Source organism: Dromaius novaehollandiae, chromosome 1, assembly GCF_036370855.1.
Source record: "Dromaius novaehollandiae isolate bDroNov1 chromosome 1, bDroNov1.hap1, whole genome shotgun sequence".
Lineage (NCBI taxonomy): Eukaryota > Metazoa > Chordata > Aves > Casuariiformes > Dromaiidae > Dromaius > Dromaius novaehollandiae.
The window spans coordinates 92,268,747-92,290,049 of NC_088098.1; the positions used below are offsets into that span (position 1 = coordinate 92,268,747).

At 43.5% G+C, this 21,303-nt stretch overlaps 1 protein-coding gene across 2 annotated transcripts in view; it reads left to right on the plus strand.

The window, feature by feature from the left end:
- LSAMP (limbic system associated membrane protein) overlaps positions 1-21,303 on the plus strand; it is a 1,021,997-nt gene that overhangs the window by 643,807 nt on the left and 356,887 nt on the right. The window contains exon 1 of one of the 2 annotated variants that reach the window (XM_064520196.1): positions 8,591-8,615. The exons of the other annotated variant lie outside the window; for it this stretch is intronic. Coding sequence (XP_064376266.1) covers positions 8,606-8,615 — 10 coding nt within the window. The 5' untranslated portion in view covers positions 8,591-8,605. Of the gene's footprint in view, positions 1-8,590; positions 8,616-21,303 lie in introns of those variants that run through there. 2 annotated transcript variants of the gene reach the window in all.

The following is a 21,303-nucleotide window of genomic DNA, read 5'->3' on the forward strand; positions in this document are numbered from 1 at the left end:
TTCATCATAGCAGAAGCTCAAGCTGCCGCAGTGTTTGTCGTCTGCGGTGCCTTTGTTATCAATTCCATCACCAAAGCCAGCACACCTTGTCATGTGGTGAAAGTCAAACCACGAGCCAGGGGCCTTTTGCTCCTGCTTTTGCAACTCAGGTGGCAGAGGCAAGGAAAAAGGGCTTGCATTTGCACATCATGTTTGGGACTGATGGGACTGATGGGACTGAGACTCTGCAGCTTATGAGTAGGGTCACTTGTTTCTTTAGAGACTATCTTATTTTAGCTCTGAGTGGTAGACTTTCTTCCTCGTTTCCCTTCTTTGCTCCTGTGAGCAGACTTGAGATGGGGATTTTTTTTTTCATCCTTTCTTCACCCCCCTCCTCCCCCCAAGAGAGAATTCTTGCCTCAATCTTGCTGGGAAGGGGAGAAAGAGAAGAGTTTAGAGAGACAGCAAAGAGAAAGATGAGAGAGCTAGGAGTTAATGGAGGACAGGCTGAATGACTGATAACCTGTCTGCCTTCCTCACATATTTCCCCTGCACCTCTTCACAGTCATGCTTACGCTCTCTCTCACTCATTCACACAAAAACACACACAAACTGTCATCTAAACTCTCTTTGATTTTTCCCCCCGCCCTTTTCTCCTTTCTTCTTCTCTTTCCCCACACTCATTAATTCTCTCTGTCACATGTATTCAAGGGGAGATATAAAAATACTTGAGATTAAACATGGCACAGAAAGGCAGGAGCCAGCAGTAATACAAGAGAGTCAGTGTGGAGGAGGAGAGGAAATTCAGACAGACATGTCGAACCCTGTAAGCTCAATTGTTTCTGGGCCCTGCGAGGGTTGGTGCACCTTCTCACAGGAGGTGGAGCAGTCCTACAGCTGCTCTTCCTCGTAGCCACTTTCCCGGTGTTGCCAACACATGGCTCTGCAGTTCTGGGTAACTTCCCCAGAATAGGTGTCCGGGACCCTGTCTTGCCCCATGGAAAGCCCAGCGGGGCGTTACCTTTGCACTCAGAGGCACTCCCCATGGCCATAGGGGAGAGAGGCTGACAGCTTTACAGTAGCAGGAGTAGTTAAAGTGCAATTTCGGATGCTTTGTTCTCTGATTATAATTTGATCCCGGCAGGGCTCAAATTGTCAGAATTAAGGACACTTCAGGTTGTCCTGATGGACATCATCAGGCTGATGACCTCTCTTCTGACACCCCCTCCACCCACGCCCAACACACAGAAAAAGACTTGTTTGGAGATTAGGGTCTGCAGGGACGGAAGTGGCTTGTTTGTGACATCTGTAACCGCATCCTGTCTGTCCCTTGCTCCCTTCTCCTTTCAAGTTGCTGTTTTGAAGACTCAAGAAAAAGGAAGCCCAAAAACGTGCAAAAGGGACATGCAAGCAGACTGGCTATTTTAAGTCTGTTTCCATTAGAGCAGTTCTCCCTGTTTCCCATCTTTAAAAAGACATTTTATCTTCACTTCCGAGGGAAACCTGTCCTTTGTCCCCTTCTCCCAAATAACCAAAATTCATCAGATAACCTCTTTAGACCAAGCCTAAGGCAAAATCAATCTCCAAAGGAAGCAGCAATTGCTGTTGCTCAGACAGCAAGCAGAATGTGAAATCTCTACTGGCTTAGTAAAAGCACAGGCTTTGCTTTGCTCATCCCTAATGATGACAAGTAGTAGTTAATGTTATTACAAGCACATATGCACATGTGTGTAAATATACACTGGTTGAAAAGCAGAGGATTCCTGGCTGGCCTTGTAGTGATTTTCTCATCATTTCTGTTGCTGCAGGCAGGTGAATCCTCTTCCATGAGCAATGTCCTTTCTTGGTGTTTGAAGCAAGTGCTGTGATTTATCTGTTTCCCTCTAGATTTTATGTATTCTGTTTTATTGCAAGGGCTGAATCTGGAGGGGAGATGTATGGGTAACACTAGCAAGCACTGTGAGCCCACCAGCTGGGGCTCTAATGGAAGCACCCACAGGTTTTTAAATGTTAATGAGATAATGACATCCAGTTGGTCCATAAAAAGGAGGATGCTGCAAGCACAGGTTTTTTTCTGGACAGGCTGGAAGACTCCTAATTACTATAAATCAGGAGAAGAGTCAGTCAGGTGTGAGATAGAAATCTTGCAGTGGGGAAATAGCTCAGTGAGAAATGCTTGGTGAGTGGACAAAGTTTCTCAGCTCTTTGTAAATGTAGAAAAAAATCATTGTCAAACTTGTTCTTTCTTCTTACCTTCCTGCTTCCCTATGGAAAGGAAAACAAGTTCTGTCTTCTCCTTTCAGTCACTCTGTGGTCCCTACAGTCATGCTAGGGGCCTTCCTCTGCTGCTTTTGGAGTGCTTTGTTCTGGCACCAGCAGATCCCCCTGTAGTCAGGGATAGGGTTAATGAGTTGGCAGGGTCTGCTCAGTGCTTTTTTTTTTCTTCTTCTTTTTTCTTTCCTTACATTATACTTTTTACTTCAAGCTTGCCCTTTGCTTCCCCTGCCCCCCACAATCAACCTAGCTGCATGAGTCAATGATATAGTGAGCTGTATTGGGCTGTCGTGTAACCAGGTGAGCTTTGGTTAACCAGGACAGTCTGGTGTCAGGACATAAGAGAGGACTCCTTTGTGCTAGCTTTCTAATAGCTGGTGCCATGTGAAAACAAATTGAAGGTGAGGGCCAAGGGAATTACCATTGTGATAGGATTGGGGAGGACCAGTCAGCAACTGCCTTGACAAAGCAGATTTGTCTTTGGGCTTTTCTGTTCCTGTTTGTCACTGAGAAGATTTCTTCCACTTTAAAGATTTACCCTGATAGTTAAAGCAGAGTCTTGGGACCACGGAGCTCTCCATTTTTCCTAGTTCCCTTAGGACTTCATATAGTTGCTGATTTATTAAGGCCAAAACAGATTATTGTGATCATTTTGTATCATTTATGTGGGAATTGTTTTGCCTGTTTCATGTGCCTGGCTTTGAGGGCTGTCTTTCTGCCTATCACTCAAAATGTGATGCTGGGATGTTGCTTCCTTTCATTAGCCTGTAGCATCAGTTGCCTCTTAAGACTTGCATCTCTTGGAAGTGGGAAGGGTTGGGTAAGGAGTGTGGAAAGGCAGATATGTTGTGTTTCTAGGAAGCTTGATAGGAGCTTTTCAAGACTTCAGTGTCACTTCAGACCTTCTCTCTCCCCTCCTCCCAGCACTGGCATGTGCTGCTCCTTCCTTGTTGACAGAAGCAGCAATTGCAGTTTCCTAGGAGACTGTGTCACTCTGTCTTTTTGTTGGGCAAGCAACACCTTGCAGTTGTGGCTATGGCTATTGCCATTGTACTGAACTCTTTGTGCCGTTGGGTCTGTAGATGTGTGGAGCAGGGGTAGACCTGGTACCTTAGTGGGGTTGAGGGCAGCTGTCTTGCCAAGTTCCTTGGAAATTTAACTTTTAGGTTGGACACTCCCAATTTTCTGCCCTGCCATGTGCAGGAGCCCACTTCATGGGAAGGGATAGCCAATTTGGGCTACTGGAAGAAGAAAGCAAAATATTTCCCTTGCTTCTTCAAAAACAGAGGAAGGCTTGGAGAAGGAGGGAGACAAGTATAACAAGCCTAGCAAGTCCTTGCTTACTCTTCCCATGAACAGTTACTTAGTGTAAACTTGCCCTGCAAACTCTGATCACATGTCCAGAACATGCATGGAAAGCAATAGTGAGGTAGGAAAGCCTAGGTCTGGGATCATAGATTTAACAAATGGGTGTTTTAGCTACAAGTGCTATAAGATGCAGTGAAAGTCTCTGTGGCAGGAACTCAAACCACTTTGGATTTCTACAGTGTAGACATCTTGATCACAAACAATTAGCTTGTCGGCTGTGTACTTCTAACTCCTCAGTTTCGGAAGAATGGAATTCTCATTAACGTCACTTTATGGATGATGCATGGACAAGTGAAACAAAGTCAGCAATTCAGCCAGAAACACATTTGCCCAAGGATCTGCAATTCTTTCATATAGTGCCTGGACATTTAGTCTCAATGTGCTGGATGCTAAAACCAATGTTTTTTCTCACTGGTAAGGGGAAGAGCTGTGGGGTCTGGGCTGGCACTCTTCCTGTGGAAGCATATGTGCCTGATCCTATTTCAGCAGTCCTTGCCATATGCTGTTGCTGTGATGACTCATCATCCATTGAGTTGTATCCTGTCATTTTATGCAGCTTGTCTGAGATTCTTATGCCCTTTGGGGTTACTCGTAAGAAGGATATCCTAATAATAATCTCTTTGTCTTTTTTAGATATCATAACTATGAGGGACAGGTATGCTAATGAAGAATAAACTTGTTCTCTACTGGACACAGCCTGCATTGCCCCAGGAGGTCATCAAGTCAATTATTGTAAAAGGATTTCAAAAAAGGACCGGATAATTTATGACTATTTGTAATTGTGTTAAGATAGGAGTAATCAAATCTTATCTTTGTGGCAGAAGATGGTTACCACAGAGACCATGAAGCGTCTTATTTTCTCTCATGCACCAGTTGACCGGTAGGGTAGAGTTTTCACCTTCCTCTGGATCACTTGACATTAACAGCTGCTGAACCCAGGAGACTGAGTGGCCTGAACCTTCTAATCTCATCTGGCATGTTGAAAGCTGCTAGATTTTTGGGCTTGAGAGGAACATCTTGCTTCTCCTGCCTTGTTTCTGGGGAAAGGCTAGAGAAGGTGGGTCCAGTGGAAACTAGGAGCTGGCTTAGGGTGGCTGGAGCGGTACTGCATGTGCTATGCTTTCTGTGACAGATAAAGCTCATGGGCAAATTCATGGTAGCAGGAGCAGCAGGCAATGGAATAGCATCATGGTCATGTGGCATGTGTTTTCTGGCCACAACAGCACAACCAGAGCTGTTGCTGCTTTGCCCTGCCTCTAGGCAGCATTTTGTGTAAGCAGTGTCTCTTGGCGAATGGATGCATTGGATTTCAAATGAGAAAGTCTACTCTTTCATTCCATGCTTCAGCTTTAGTGCTCATGTGGGCTCATCTTTAAGATTTGCATTGGACAGGGGAAGCCAGCCCAGGGGGATTCAGAAGGGGAGGTAATATAAAGAGCCGCTTCATTCTGCGGCTCTGCTGGATGGGCTCCATTGTGATCCATGCCTGTCTCCTCCATTCATTTTCTAGTGTGATGCAAAATGGATGAAACATTTTGCTGAATAATTAATTGCGGCCTTTGGGGCAGCAGTTCACTTAGGTCTCTCAAACCATTTGTGACTGTGAAGAAGGTGATGTTCTTGCCAGCAACCACCTCCGCTTGCACAGTTTCTCATGTGGTTTCCTCATTGGCTTTCTGCATAAAACTGCAATTTCAGCTGTGTCGAGTTTCAGTCAATATTAGACAAACTACTTTCCTTGCCCAATCATTTTAAACTCTTGTCTTGTAGGCAGACAGAGGCTAAAATGCAAGGTGTCTTAGATGTGCCATGGGTGAATAAAATAAAACCAATTGTTGGTTTTATGTAGGCACTCTATTTTTAGTCATCTGCATCTGAAAGATACTATGTGTATGTTACTGCTTTGGGTATTCTGCCACTTCTGGGGCTGGACGCAGTGGTGACTGATAAACAGTAACACTAACCAGTAGTCTATGACAAAAAATAAACAGTAACACTAACCAGTAGTCTATGACAAAAAATAAAGCAGAAGAACTCTGTTCAAAAGGAAGATGGAAATGGTATCCTTACCTCTTACCCTAGCCAGAAAACTGTAATGCTCTGTGCAAGATTATCCAAGAGTCTCTTCAGTGCCTCTTACTTTAGTCAGTAGAGCTATAAACTCGCAAATCCAATGCCCTGACATGTTTTGTACTGTTATACTGCCCATCTCTTATCAGTGGGAATCCTAAATACTTGGAGGGAAATGAGATCAAAAGGAGAAAAACTGCAGGATGGTTGGTAAAGGAGAATAAGAGATGCTGTCAGGAGAGGAACTAAACTAAGAAGGGGAGTAAATGAGGCAGATAGATGGCAAGAAAGCTGTTCAAAAGGCAGGGCACATAGAGGAGAGACTTTCAGAGCCCCAGCAATGAAAGGGCTTCCACACAAGGCAGTGCACAGTGAGGAGAGCAGTGGTTAAATAATGTGAGAGCTCTGTCTATTTAGGTTTATGTCTTGACATCCATCAGATCTCCCCTTTCACATTTGGCATTCCTAGTCCCCCTTGCCCCTAGCTTCTTCCGTATCATGCTGCTTCATTCCAACTTCTGGGACTTCAGGGCCTGGAAGAGAAAGTATTGATGTTCCTCCCTGGCTGCTATAAACTAGTCCAGATGAGGATTAGGTGGTCCTGTGACACTTCAAGGTGGGTTTTTGTGCACCTATAGGAAGAAGCACTTCCTTTTTCCAAAGGAACACTGCATCCTCACCTCATCTTGGTGCAGCCAGCTTGGTGGCTCTGTACTGCTTCAATCAATGTGTATCCTGATGTTCAATTTCTCCCACGAATTGGGCATAGCAGTCCTTGGGTCACAAGGTTGTATGTTTTAGTGAGCTTGGTTTTCTCATTATCTGCTCTAATTGGGGAAAACTTTAACTTCACGGGGCAGAAACTGTCAAAACCATTTCTCTAATATGCCTATAAATGCAGGAATTTGTAAATGGAGAGAGCCAGAGCAGCAAAGCGCTGATTGGAGCTCACAGCAGAGTTTACCAACAAGCACTAATTGCCAGATCTGTTTGGATGAAATGCAAATTAGGAAGACATTCTCTTGGCAGAATTTTAGCAGCTTCTAGGAGCAGGGGAAGTAATGCAGTTCCCTTGGTTATTGGGAGCAGAGTCCAATTTGTTGTGACTTCTGCAAGACTCTAGCCTGGGACTGTTAGTGGAGCCAACTGGATCACAGGCTGCACTCGAAGGATTTGTTGACAGTTAATGCCATGCAGCATTGGGGCTTTTATTTATTTCTATCTAATCTTCCCACTTGTTGTGCAGTTTAAAAAAAAAAATTGTGATAAGTGTCAGTTCTGAGAGCGTTAACATTTGAAAATACTTTGTTAAAAGCCAGATTTTTACTTTTATGTGCTCTATCTTTCTTGCACTTTGATTGCCTGGGGGAATACTGGTAGGGTACTGAGCCAAACATAGGATCACTTGAAGATACTGCCAAGATACCCTTGTCCTCTCCCTCTGCTCGTTCTGCAAATTTCTGGATAAATCTGTGATTGCAAGTGGAGTGGGGTTTGCCCCTTGGAGAAGAAAGGAGGAGAAATCTGTGTCCCTCTGCTCCGTTACATATTTCTTAGGCATGTTCATGGAGAGAGCCCTGGCCTGCTCCATGTTGGCGCTGGGCTCTGCATGTTTATGAGCTCCAGGTACACAAGGCTCCCTTTGCCCTGAGAGTTGTCAGTGGTGAGCAGGATGTGACACTGAGGGGAGCCATTAAGTAAACAAGGTAGTATGTACTGTGCCTAAGGGCCAAGGGCTTGTGAAAGGCAGTGGGGGAACTGTAGATTAACAGGTGTGGTAATGGTGGTCTGTTTTGGTAGACTGTATTTGGTGGTAGGGCAGATCTGGTTCCTATACCTACAACTCGTGTAAATGTGGTTCTTCTACCTTCTCTTAGCTGTATCTTACAGCTATGTACTACTTTGGGGGAAGTGATCTGCACTGGAGGGAGAATAAAAGCCCAGGAACAAACTTCCTACCTACCTGTGGGCTCTGGAGTTTGCTTTCTGTTGCATGTCCTCTGATATTTGATGTTTCCAGGAATTAGATTTTTAAGAGTTTGCTCACTGGAATATTCATGGAAAGTAGATGCATCATGGGCATGAACACAGGCAAAGCCAGGTTGTTTTAAAAATTCAAAAGATTAGTTACGGAAAGTGTTTTTTACTATCCACTCAGCTTTCTGAAAATACGACTGGATGAAAGCGTGTGTGTGTGCATAGGATTACAGTGTTTATGGAGGCTAATGGGAGCACATTTATAAGACATAGAGAGGGAGGGTCCTGGAGTGTTGGTGTAATTCTTTTGAAATAAGCTTATTCAGAGTTCAGGCTGGAAGGAAGACAGGGAAAGCCTTAAGCCATGGTGGTACAGGAGGTGTGGAGGAAGGGCTTTGGCATTAGCAGCAGACGAGGGTGAAAGTAGTGGAAGCATCCCAAGGCTCAGACCCTCTGTGCCTCTGCTTCCCCTTATTCTCCAAGTGCTGCACTTCTGTTAAGCAATCCCCATTCACAATGAAAGGGAGTGTACTTTATTAAATAAACTGTGTCATGGGGATCCTCTGGGAGCCAGAGTGCCAGAATTGGTTGGCTTTTTAATGGGGCCTGTCAGGGGAATTGGCTACAGATGGGGAAATGAGACGTGTTCACTTGTCTCTGGTTTTAACCTCCCAACACCAGAGTAGAGGGTGGGTTTTGTTAAGTGCACTTTGTGGCTCTTCCTCCTCCATAACAGCCATCTACTTAATGCAAAATGCTGCTTTTCAGCTTTACCTCAGCAAGGCAAAGTGTTGTGTTACAAAAGCACTGTGGGAGGGGAAAGAGTGGAGAGGAAAGCACGCATGTTTATTTGCTCCCATTTACGACACTGCTGCTGTGAACACAGATCGAAGCTTTCCTTCCAAAAGGCCCCTTGGCACAGGTTGTTTGCACAGAAATGGCCACAGGTGACTTATTTATTTGGCACAGCTGGGTTCTGCAAAAGAAACTGTGGGCTATACCTTACTACTCCTTGCAGCGTTCAGGGGGTATGTGGAGTTCACTTGGCTGCAGGAGGCCAGAGACTTGCAAGACTGGCTGAATTTTTTGAGGTGCCCGGATAATTTTATAAATGTCCTGTCCTCTTTGCTTGCTTGCTTGCTTGTTTTGTTCTACAACTGTGCTGCAAACTAACAGATAGGCACTTGGTGCCCTGTTGCAAGGAAAAGGGTGATTATAACAGAAGGAGTCGGGCAGGGAAGACTTGCATTGTGTAACCAGACTAGCGTGTTTTGCGGTTGTGGGGAAAGGAAAGCTTGCATTTGGGGGAGCATGAGGCAAGAACTGATGTGAGATTGTTTTAGCCGTACAGTTGTATGCCTCATTTTGATGAATGCCATGTGGCTATGAAAGAATGATTCTTGAATCTGAAGTATATGGGGTTTTTTTTGGTGATGTGTGTTTGTTTTTTGTTTTTTAATCTATATTAAGAGATCTAGACTTGGCTGTGTGTTTAGATAATTCTGATAGCTGAGGGTTGTTCCTTGAATGTCACTAATGTGAGTTTTATGTCCACCTAGGCTGTTAGTGTCTGCCATTCTGTAGTCGGACATGATGGCCCATGTGTTTTCATAACTCACTAGAGAGGGAAAAGAGCTTGTCACAAAGATCTAATTCAAAACTTTCTTAAACTTCTTTCAAAATGCAGGGCAATGTGTGTTTACCCCTGCTGAATTTTAGAGTGACAAGGACTTACAGGATCAAGGTGCTCTTTCTGTAAGTTATGTACCCAGGAATATGTGGCTGCATTATTGGGGGAGGCATTGTGGGGCTTGTGTAGTTATACACTTGTGTGGAGTGAACAGAAGATGTGGTGGGGAGAAATTTGTTTTAGAAACCACCTTGGAAAAATTGGGGTCCTCAGAACCACCTGTAGAGAAAGCAGTCTGGAAATCTCTCATATCTCACTTCAAAGGTGCCTGAAGACTTTCAAATGCAAATATTTAGAAGCTTGATCATCAGCTGAGAGCAGAGGGTGGCTTTTTTTTTCACTTTTTTCTTCTTTCTCCAAAGAGGAATTAGCCACTCTGATTTTTTTTATAAAGGTATTTAGCAAGGGAAATGTGTCTCTATTAGAATATTTGCACAAAGGCCCCAAACCCTACTGCACTGGAACCCCAATGCACTTCTGTCCCTAGACATCTCCAGTTAAAATCTTATTTGCTCTTCCCTAACCTGATCCATTGGCTCTGAGCTGAGCCCCTGTCATATAAAAATTTTGACTTAGGGAGGCTCTCCTTCTTCCACCTCCTCTACCTCATATTTGAACTGGATTAAAATTTGACTTCCTAATTAAACAAAAAGTGCATTGAAGAGAAGATATGCTAAAGGTTTAGGTGCCTGCTGACACTAACCCTCTAGGCATAACTGTGTGTATTTATAGAAGATTCTGCGTGGTGACATGGGAGAGTGTGGTGGTTAGTAAGTTAAGACATGGAAGGCTTGAGTTCATATGCTCTGATAGTTCTTGGACAAGTCCTTTAGTCTTTTGGTACTTCAGCTTGCTGTCAGCAAGGTTGGGATTATAGCGTTCTCCTCAATCAGAAGGGATGTTACAAGCGTGTACCTGTAACTGATTCTATGGTTCTGGGGGCTGTATGAATGTGTAAGAGGTCAACCATTAAAATAAGCTACTGAGGCTCTGGTTGAAGGATATGGAAGGTAACTAGGGATTAAGTACTCTTTCAGATTCATGCTCCTCCAACCCTTGCGCACAGAAAGTTGAAGCAAGTCTGCTGCAACCTGACATTTGATTCCTTCCTGTCTCTAGAGAAGAAAGTATTACCTACTTTCGTAGGAATCAAGTTTCGTTTTGTTTTTCGGTGCTACTAGAGGAAAGAGTTGTCTTTTTTTCTTACGACAAAAATCCTATCTACTTAGGGTTACCATATTATAGGATTTTTTTTTAAAGGAGAATTTTGTAGTACAGAAATGTCATGTGAAATCTTTGTCCTGTTACTGAACTAAAAATCTAAATGTATAAACTGGACTTTTCAGTGGAAAAGGTTTCTCTCTCTCTCTCTTTTTCTTTGTCTTTTGTTTTCCTCCCTGTTTCTACCCTTGGAAATAGATATGTCCTCATGTGAAGTTAAATCATCTTCAGCTTTCTTGAGATGATGGAGCAACTTGTTTTTATACCAGCTGAGAGTCTTGGATGCAGGATGGAGATGTGAATGCATGTAGTGTCCAGCTATTTCTTAAGTGACCATAGCTGTGACCTCTCTCATCCTTTGACAGTTTAAGGAGAGAGGGTAGGAGTGATGGTCCCACACCTTAAAGAAAGGGGAAAAAAATAAATATTTAGAGCTTTCCGACACTACAGAACAGAGAAGGAATTGGGATCCCACTGGACTAGATGACTTGCAGAAGTAGGATAACATACATTACTCCAGAAAACTGTCATGAAGCCTGTTATGGAGGGCTGAGAAAGAACCAAATATATCCAATTTTTGTTCATGCCTTGGCCTGAACAAAATGTTCTTTTAATTAATATTCTTAACTAAATATCTGTCTGATATTTTCTTAGGCTATTGTCTTACCCTCGTATTGGAAATACAACCCTTGTGTTAGTATGCTAAGCTAGTCTAGTGCTCAAGAGTAGTGTTGACTCTATACTTTCTGAGAGGCTTCCTAGGTGACCTTAGGTAAGCCACTAAGGGGGAACATAAATGTTACAAAATGCCTTTAAAGATTGCATGTTGTCCCTCACAGTTCCCACCTGTCTCCTGGATGGCCAAGCCATCTAGGTGCTTAAGCCAGATCTGTTTTTTTCCCCCCTCCTTAAAAAAAAAAAAAAAAATATATATATATATATATATATATATATATATATATATATATATATAGGAATTATATATATATATATAGTGCTGGGGGGGTGGGATGGAGAATGGCATAAGTTCTCACTTTTGCTTGCCTCTTACTCATTCTACTTGCTGAATAGCTAGCAGACTATTGTTCTATTGTTCTGAAGGTGGGTTTCATTTAAATCCTTACTGCTAGTTGAACAAAAGAGGGTTGTGAAACTGGATCTGCTGTATCCCAGGGTATAGCTTTAACTGCTGCTGTGTTGGAGATGGGTGTTCTCCTTACCTCTCTTCTTTCTCCCTACTCACCTCTTCTTCAAGAGGGGATGTGTCAGGACACTCAGGACATGCTTCCTGTATAAGACCCAGAAGATGAGGCGGAGAGGAAATGCCTACCATTTGAATTCAGCCAGGGCATGGCTGCAAAGTAAGTTCTGAACAGCTGCCAGTTTTAAATGGTTATACACATGCTTAACTGCAGGAATATAGGTGCCTCAGTAATGTATGAACATAAAGTTTACCAATAGAATTACCTTAAGTACTCACTGGGTTAAGCAGAAACTAGCTGGAGGTTTTGTGAGTGCTGGTAGTGCCTACATGTTCAAGGACCTAGCAGTAGGCTCCCCAAGCATGACAGTTTAGCTCTGCCCTGCCTCCCAGAGATGTCAAGGGGATCAGGACACAAAAGACAACACACCATTGCTGGGACACAGGAGGGAGAAGGTACTTATGAGTACCTACAAAAGCAAGACTGAGATGGCTACTCAGAGGTGCCTACAAGGATGAGGCTGGAAATGTATTTGTTCTGAAGGAGACCAGAGCAGAAATCTTACTAGTTCTTTGCAGTAGGATGTGATAGTTCATATGAACTGTTTTCGTCTATGTGATGAAGAAGGGGACACTGTTTCCAGTGTGGCTGGAGGTAAAGAGGTAGGATTTTGGCCCAGAAGTATGTTATGCAGTCCTAGTTGAAGAAACATGGGTGCTTCTGCTAGGGCACAGATGAAGGGGCTTGGGGCTAGAAATGCCACTATGCAAAGTGCAACAGGGGAAGCTGTAATCTGGCAGCAGTGCTGCTTTTCAGGATTTTCTTAGCACTTGCTTTTTTCACCCAAGCCTGAAAACCCGTAAAGGTCAAGGCAAATTTTGTGTTTTCCCAGAAGCTGTGTTCCTTGTGTCTTGGGGGTTTTGCACTTTTTTTTGTTGGTTTGTTTCTCTTTCTCGCTTTATTTGTGCACATGTTTTTTTGCAGGCTATTGGGAGTCGGGGGGGGGGAGTTTTAATGTTAGAAAAGATAGCCTGTGCCCCTCACACATGCCCTACTCACACGTACTCCTTGCATTTGACAGCAAAATCAATTAATCATTAGAAGTCTCCTCCTAGTATTGGTACAGAAACACTTCCACTCTGCAGAAGACAAAAAGAATATAGAAAAAGGTGAAAAGTAAAAACACTTTACCCCTTTGTTTTCTCTCTCCTGTTTCTCTTTCCTTTCACATAGCTGCACGCTCACACCTGCAGGTGTTGACACAGCAGTCGGACTAGCCAAAGCTGCCAGGCAGTGCAAACATTGTGGGAAGGCAGTAAATATCACTCTTAGGAGTAAATACCCCCACCAGTCCCACTTGGGAGGAATGTGTTTTATAGATTTCCTTCATCCACCTCTCACCCTCTGGTCCGTATGGAGAGGAATTGCGTCCGTGGGGCTCCCTGCAGATTTCCCAAGAGACGTGACTGCCCCTTCCTGCCCCCTGCTTCCTGCAGGGACAGAGAGCCTTCAGTGAGCTGTCTCTGAAAGTTTGATGGATGGAGAATGTTAAGCCCAGCTTTATCTTCTGGGACCTTTGTCCCCTGCACCAGTGTTTGCTTCCTAGCGAATACAGTGCTCGGAAGGGGCTGTTATTCCCAGGCTGTTGCATGGAGAAAAGGGCAATACGTCATCTGGGCTAGCTGAAATCTTCAAAGTGAGAGCAGGGGTCAAGCATATAGCAGGAGAACACTGCACATGAAGGTGACCTAGTCATGATGTTTTCATTTGCTTACAAAGAAACCACATGGATATATGTGTATGCTGCTACCCAGCAAACAATGCCATTGCAGAATAAAAAAAATGACACTGGTGCATTGACACTGCGTTACTGATATGGTTCCAGCATGTGTTGATCAAAGTCAACCATGACCACCATTAGCTGCCCACCCAGCATTTTCTGTTTGCAGTGTGCCTGGCCGGAAACTTGTTCCTGCTGTGGCCAGGGTGCCTTGTGTGCAACCTCTTACAATGAGGACTGGCAATTGGCTTGCTCCCTGGCATCTTCAGCAGAGACTACGCAAATGTTGGGTCCCACATTCCTTCCTGCTCTTAAGATGCAAAATCACATGGAGGACCACTGCTGGGATTAAATGAGGAAAGTTTAAGTTGTGCAAATGGCTTGAGACTTCTTTGCTCTGCAGGCAAAATGGAATTTCGCTGCCCTTCAAGCTATTTTATCCTTCTCCAGGCAGCAAAATGTACATTCACAGTGGTTCTTCCCCCCTTGCCCAACACTGCATTCTCCACTTCCTCAACTCAAGTAAGGGGGGGCTAGGACACCCTTCCGATTCGGCCAGCCACTGGTGAACATGCACTTCTGCTCTCCCTGAGACAACGTAGTCCCTCAGGATAAAAGGTAAAAGTGAGCATGGCTAGTCTCTCTCTCTCTCTCTTTTTTTTTTTTTTTTTTTTTTTTTCCCCTCCTTCCCCCAACCCCCCCTCCTTGTCCCTGGTGTAGCAGTTGTTAATTCACAAAGTGCTTAAATAAAATCCAGTTAGCCTGGAAGACTATTTAAGATCAAGACCCCAGGTTCTTTTAAAAACGAACAAACAAAAAGCCCACCCCACACTTTTTCAGGAGACATGTGCTGATATGAGCATTAAAATTCTGTGGCAATAGCTGCTGCATGTTTGAATTGGAAATTATTTGCTTTCTCTAATCCTCAAAATAAGCCAAATAAACCCAAACTGCCTCACTGCAAAGGTGACTCTCACTTTTTCCTCTGTTTGGAGTTGGCTGCAATGATCCTGAATAATTTTCCATGACTGAAGGGAAATAAAATCCAGCCTTCTGTGACTGGAGCTCTGAAAGGGTTTGGTTTGTTCCAGCAGGTGCAATATCTTTAGTAGCTGTGTAAGGAAAAGACTCTGGCTGAAAATACAACAGGGAATTAAGAGACGAGGCAGAATTCTGTTTCTGACTTTCTGAGGGATATTAGTTGTTACGAAAACTCAACCCCTCCCCCTCCTTCCCCCCCCCACCCCCCCCACCCCCCGCCAAGTTCAAGCCTGACTCACAGGCATATTGCACAAATAAGCTCATTGGTACAGATTTTCCACTCTGGTCAAAGTCTGCAGCTGGGGATGGTGTTAGCAAAGGAGCAAGTGGTTGGCTCCTTGGCTTAGGAGTCAGTTCTGCACTAACCTCAATGTATAATTTAAGAGCAGCCTGAGGGATTACTAGCCTTCAAGTTCCTTTAAATTCTGCTGCACTTGGCTAGGTAGGATGTTGCAGCCCCTTGTGACAAATGAGCTGAGCCAAAGGACAATAACTTGCACCCTTTCTCACCTCTGATGTTCCCCTTACCCTGTAGGCTGCAGTAGGAATCCAGCGACATAGGATTCAGCTGAACACTGGCTGGAAGCATCCCTACAGCAAGCATTTCCTCTATTGGAGGATACTTGGCAACTCATTCTCCTGCCAGCATGGCCTAATTCTTCTTGAAGATTTTTTTAGATAGAGAAAAGAGATATCATATAGATTATTTGAGTTTTCTTTTTTTAGGTCAGTTTCAGTTCTGCCACGAAAATTTTTTTTTGTTCCTAAGCTATTTCTTTTTTTCCTCTTGCAAAATTACCATTTGAATTTCAGGAAAGGTTTGGGTTGTTGTTGTGTTTTTTTTCTGCAAATCCAAAATGCACATTTTTCATAAAACTAGTAAAGAAAGTGCTACATCTCTGTTCCACTTGGTCCCCTATAAAACTGCTCTGATTTAATACGAGAATTGTCTGTCACTGACAATGGATAAGCCTACCTAATAGGACTGTTGACGCACAGAAGTTATTTCCATCACATCTACAAGTTTAAAGAATGTGTTTTGCTGATGCAATTAATTTTAAACAAAACTCATGTATCCTGTAAGGGGAGGGGGATGGGAAGTGGGACACAGCAAATTCGGGTGAAAAAAAATGGCAACTAAGACTTCCCATCAGAACAGTACGCAGAAGAATAGAGTAGTTTGGAAGCAGACACAGAACGCTCCACCGGCAGAATTACAGAGCATGTTACAAAATGCAGGATGCAGCTCTTGTTGGATCAAATCATGTCAGTTTGGAGGGGTTTGCACCTCAAATCCCCAACCTAGTGAACAGCTGCTACAAAGGACATTACTGGGGCCTTTGGGTGTAATGTCCTCTTAGAAGAAACCTAGATTGCTATGGAGCATGTAAAGGTGGAGGCGGATACTCTAGTGCCAGACAATCTTTAAATCCCCTGGATTGGGGGGAAGGAGAGGAAAAAGGGAGGAGAGCCCTCCTGCTGCATCAGGATTCAGGTAGGCACCATTCCCTCTCCAGCAATTTTGGCTTCTCTCTAGTGAACACCATTTGAAGCCTAAACCTTGGTGCAGAACTGAAAGAATGTCTAATGTACTTTCTGCAGTCTGCTCCCTGTAGAGGGAGAGCACACATGATGTGATTGCCTGGCATTTATTATTATGATGTATTTATGTTTGTATTACCACTGCAGGGAGGAGGCCAGGCAGGTCCTAGGACTACACTATGTTAGGCAGTGCGCAGGCAGTGCAGGAGGGTGGCCTGCTGCCCTGTAGAGCTTCAGAGCTGTCCCCTAGTTGAAGTTGGTTGCACTATATGTGTGTGTGTTTTTTCTCCTCCCTTTTCTCTTCCCTCCCTTTCTGGGAAGGAACAAAGGCCCCATCTGATCTGTGACTTGGCCTTCATAAAGGCTAATGAGTGTTTAGGCCTGGCTAGTTCAAATGTTAGAAGTGGAGCCTGACTATCTTTGTTACTTGTGTCTCGAATTACCTGCAGACTGGATGTAGGAGAGGGAGCTGAGCCTGTGAGCCATTTTAGGATACTGAGCAGCAAGCTGAGGCAGTGGAATGGTGGTCAGCAAGGTGAATAACGTGTTATTAAATACCATCTCGATGGTAGTCAACAACCTTGCCAGCCAACATACAATGTCCAAATAGATTAACAGAAACTTCAGACCACCAAGGCTGATCTCTACCATGTGGAAAAACAGGAAATCCTTGTAGATATTAGTAAAAACTGGCACCATATTCTCCTTTGAGACCCTCAGCCATTAGTGTGCAGCACATGCACAATGGCAGAATAATCACACAATGTCTGTAATGATTTGTGACAACTGAATATCAAAGATTTCCATACCAATGTGTTTACTATTAGGTTTCCTTATTCATGCTCCCACCTATCTTGGCTTCTCCCCAGAGCTGGAGGGGAAGGGCACTGTCAATTATTCTACTTGTGCTCTGTCCACAATCTGAAACTCTGCCTATTATTCTAGGGAAGACAGCTGTTTTTGTTGAAGTGAATGCCTGAAAACAAGTTAACAATGCTGACACTTAAAATTGACATAATTAGGTTTCAGAGTCAATACCCACTGAGACCTGTGAGAGGAGCTGGTATTTATCATAGCTGTTGTTTTAGTCCTTTCTGCAAAAGGGATAGGGAAGAACTACCTTGAGGTGTAATAATAATAATAATAAAAAGGGGGGGGGGGGGAATTGATCTGTAACCGTAAGGATTATCCCTTTGGTAAATGGAGAGATGAAGAGTCTCTGAGTACCACTACAAGATGTGCTCCAGTGCATTCTTAAATGTTCATAAAGTCTGAACTTTGCTTCTCCAACTTCCTAAAATATTTTCAGCATAATCTCATGGTTTAATTGCTGCATGTTTTTGACAAATAGGCCACCTGGCTTTGTGTATTTTGCCTTTTTTCCCTCTTTTTCAAATTCTGCTGTGAATCTTTCCCTTTGTAACACATTCTAGCTTCTCACTGTGTAGAATTTTAGGTGCAGGCATGCAGCTCTGTACCTCTTTGAGAAATCTGCAACTGTACCCATTTGTGCCTGTCTGTGCTCTTGTCTTTCCCTGCACACCCAGCACATTGAGTGGTAACTTTGCTTAGAATGCACAAACTAGAAAAGTAAAATGAGCTGTCACGAAGGTGGGGGTGGGGATCTGTTTCATAAACTCTACTGCTCTTTTGCTGGCTTACCTGGAAATAGCTCTGAAGAGTCTCATACTAAAGAATGTGTTTAAAGTTTTTTGTTCCTGTACAGCAATTGGAGTGGTGCAGAAGACCAAGCTCTCTGTCTCCATTTTTGTAATGAGACCACTGGAGATAAAGTTGAGACCCAGGTTGATATGGAAGATGCTGAAAAGCTCTTAAAACAGCCCTGCATAATTAAAGCGCTTCACATTTTCCTGGAACACTGGGTTTGTGTTATTAGTTTCTTGAAGAAAGCTTGTTTAATGTATTGGTTCTCACCAATTGGTTCCACCCCCCACCCCCCCCCCCCAGTGCTTTTTTTTAGCCTTACTGGAGCTAGGGTGTACTATATCCAGAAGGAGTAGAGCTTTTACAGGAGTCTCTCTTTCAAACTGGCATTTGTCCTTTTGCAAGCAAAAAAGAAATGCTGAAGCCTTTACAATGACTAGTCAATCCCCCAAGTCAGCCACAAAAGTCTGAACATCTGTAGTGTGAGGCACTCTGTAGATTCAGGATCTTCTGCAGAACCATTGTTTGAGGTCTCAGTACTAGAAGAGGGCTTGAGTTGCAGAAGCTGGGGGAAAAACTCCAGTTTTCTCCAAAGATGAAGGAAGCTCTACTACTTAGGTTGGGAGCTGCCCTGAAGTGAAGAGCAGGGGGTAAAGTTTGGCTTTGCCTGTCCCTACAGTTCCAGGTTACTTGGATCTCAGCCCACATGGTGGCCTTAGGTTCTTCCAAGTAACGATAAAATTCCTTTTCTCCCTTTTCCTTACGAAAGAAGAAGCTAGAATAAAAGTCAGTGACTGGGGAGGAGAAAAGCAAGAAGAGAATGATAAAGATGCAGCATTTCAGCTTCCCTGAGGCCACTCTGGGCTATAGTGGTCCCAGTTGCCTTAGGCAGTCTGCCCAGAACTGAGAGAAGCTTCAAACTTCTTTCCCCTTCATAAAGAAGTGCTTTCCCAGCATTACTTCTGAGCCTTAATACCTAATTGCTGTGTGTTGACTTCCACTTCAAGGCTATTTGCCATGCGTCTGACAGACTAGCAGTTGTGCACTATGTGAGTCAGCTCCTCCATGCTGACCTCTAATGTTTCCGTGCACAAAAAAAGGACTTTCAATCCAAAATGGTATTTATTGTAGATTAAAGAAATCAACAAGAAAGGGAAAAAGGGAGACCCTTCATGAGAGAGCACAGCATGTTTATTTTCAGATTCTTTTAACCTGAGAAATGATTCCAACCTCTTGCAAATTAACAAACCCAATTCATAGACTAAAGGGGTTGGCTAGCTTTCAAAGAAAATAGAGGAGAAAGTCTGGCAAAGAGAAGCCATTCATTACTGTATTTCTGTGAAGACAAAGAATATTTTAAGCCTGTGTCCTGCAACTTACTCTGTAAGAGTAGATCTGTTTTGCTAGTCTCAAACAAAAAAACGGGCGGGGGGTGGAAGAGGAAGAACCATGGTGGCTAGGCTGTGAGGAACTGGCCAAACTTAATACAGAACAAGTAGTGAATGAAGTCTTGACCTATAAGATAAAACATAGCTTTGTCCCTACCATACTCTATATCTGAGCTTCAGAGACTTTCCTACCTCAAATGTCAGGCCTCAAGTCTGAGAGCCCAGGTTAGGAGGATGGTCTCTCAAAGAGTCTTTGACAGTAATGGTGGGAGTCATCCTGCATTCTCCCTCTTGCTTCTCAGGTGAAGTGAGCCTAGGTATGAATGATGGACATCTCCTCTGCTGTTGTCTTGTAGCCATACTGGATGAGCCTAGAAGAGATGCATCTAGAGCTCTGGTTTAGTAGTGGTTATCTGAATATAATGGATGATTGAACTAGACCTTTTAGGGATGTATGGTCCATAGGAGCAATGGCTACTCAGGCACACTACTGGAGGACATACCAACATACTTGAATGGGAAAATGCCCACCTACTAAACGTCTCTGTTCAACAACTATGTGCAATCATTAAGTGAACTTGTAGAGCAAGGCCTCCCATTCCATTTTCCTGCAACTGTGACACAAGTCTTTAGTTCTTGGATGAGATGACAACACAGAGGAAAAACAGTTGGCTGGGAGCTGAACATGAGCAAGGGAGCAGACAAAAGTATTTTGAAAATCACAGCTACATCTACGCACCTTGAACTGAAAACACTTCATCATTAGCCCCCATAGTGTGTAGTTTTTCACAGTTCCTCTGTAGGGCTAAGACTTGTGTTTAACATCTAGGAAGAAATTTTCATGCAGTGGTTGGGAGATTTGCAAGGGTCTGTCTCATGCTGTGACCTGATCACCATCCTGTGAACTTTCATCTCTTCTTGCCTGTATTGTGCCACTGCTCTGTAACAGAATATAAAATGATCCCCACCCCAAAAGCATGTATCTGGCACAAAATGTATGTGTTCTCAGACACAGGAGCAATCAAATCAGTTTTGCCTTTCCTGCAGAATATCAAGGTTTTGATATTGGTCCTCAAAGCTGACCCATAATGACTAGATGACCATCAAAATTCCCAGGCGCACTGTTTTTGACCTCTCTGGTTCTCAGACACAGCAGAGCTTTCTCTTCTGTGGTTAGAGTTATTTGAGGTATGAGATACTTTGTTTCTGTGAGTTAGTCAACATCCATGCAATGAATGGCCAGCACAAATCTTGCAAGCGTAACATACTTCCTCAGCCTCACCTTCTCTAATATAAGTGTTACTTGCATGTATATAATCAGTGAAGTGCATGAAAGTGCTACTAAATAAACCAAGCAACCCTCCTCCTCCCGCAGATGTACCACTGTTTATCTGAAGGAATGATTGAGGAAAAGATAAAAATGATCCATGACAGATGTTAGTCGCATCATTACCTCACTACTGGAAGTTGCTTTGATTTCCCAGTGATGAGGTAGAGAAGAGCCAGCACAGAACACTTTTCAACTAAAGCACATTTACATTTTAGGTATTGAATGCCTGTGAGCCATGGTCTGTATGCCACAGATCTAGAGGGTATGCAGTTTCTTGATGCAGAAGTCAAAATAGCTCCCCAAAAAAGTGTATAAAACTATTTTCATCAGGGTTGCTTTGAAGTTCATGCCATGTTTAAGAATGTAGAGTGCATTTCACCTTCAAACTTCTTTGCATGCATCTTCAAATTAATCTTTAATGGCTCTGAAAGACAAGTGAATGAGTATTATCCTCATTTTATATTTGAGGAAGACTAGGACTGGCATGACTTGCTGAAAGTGATAGGAAGATTTGGTATGCTTTCTGTTTGGACTATTTGGACAAGCCTGTTTCTAAATCTTAAACAGACCACAGGTGAGTTGGATGTAAGGGCTGTTGTTTATTGGTTGCCAAGATGACAGTATTGTTAGGGTCTAATTGACAGCACATAACCTGTCATGGATGCCATACAAATGGGATCTATGTAAGAGATACTCCTAAATGAGGACCTAGGAAGACTAAGCCTGCCAAAAGGTACCGGTGCTGGCATTCTGCTCAGTATTATCCTTGGCTTCTT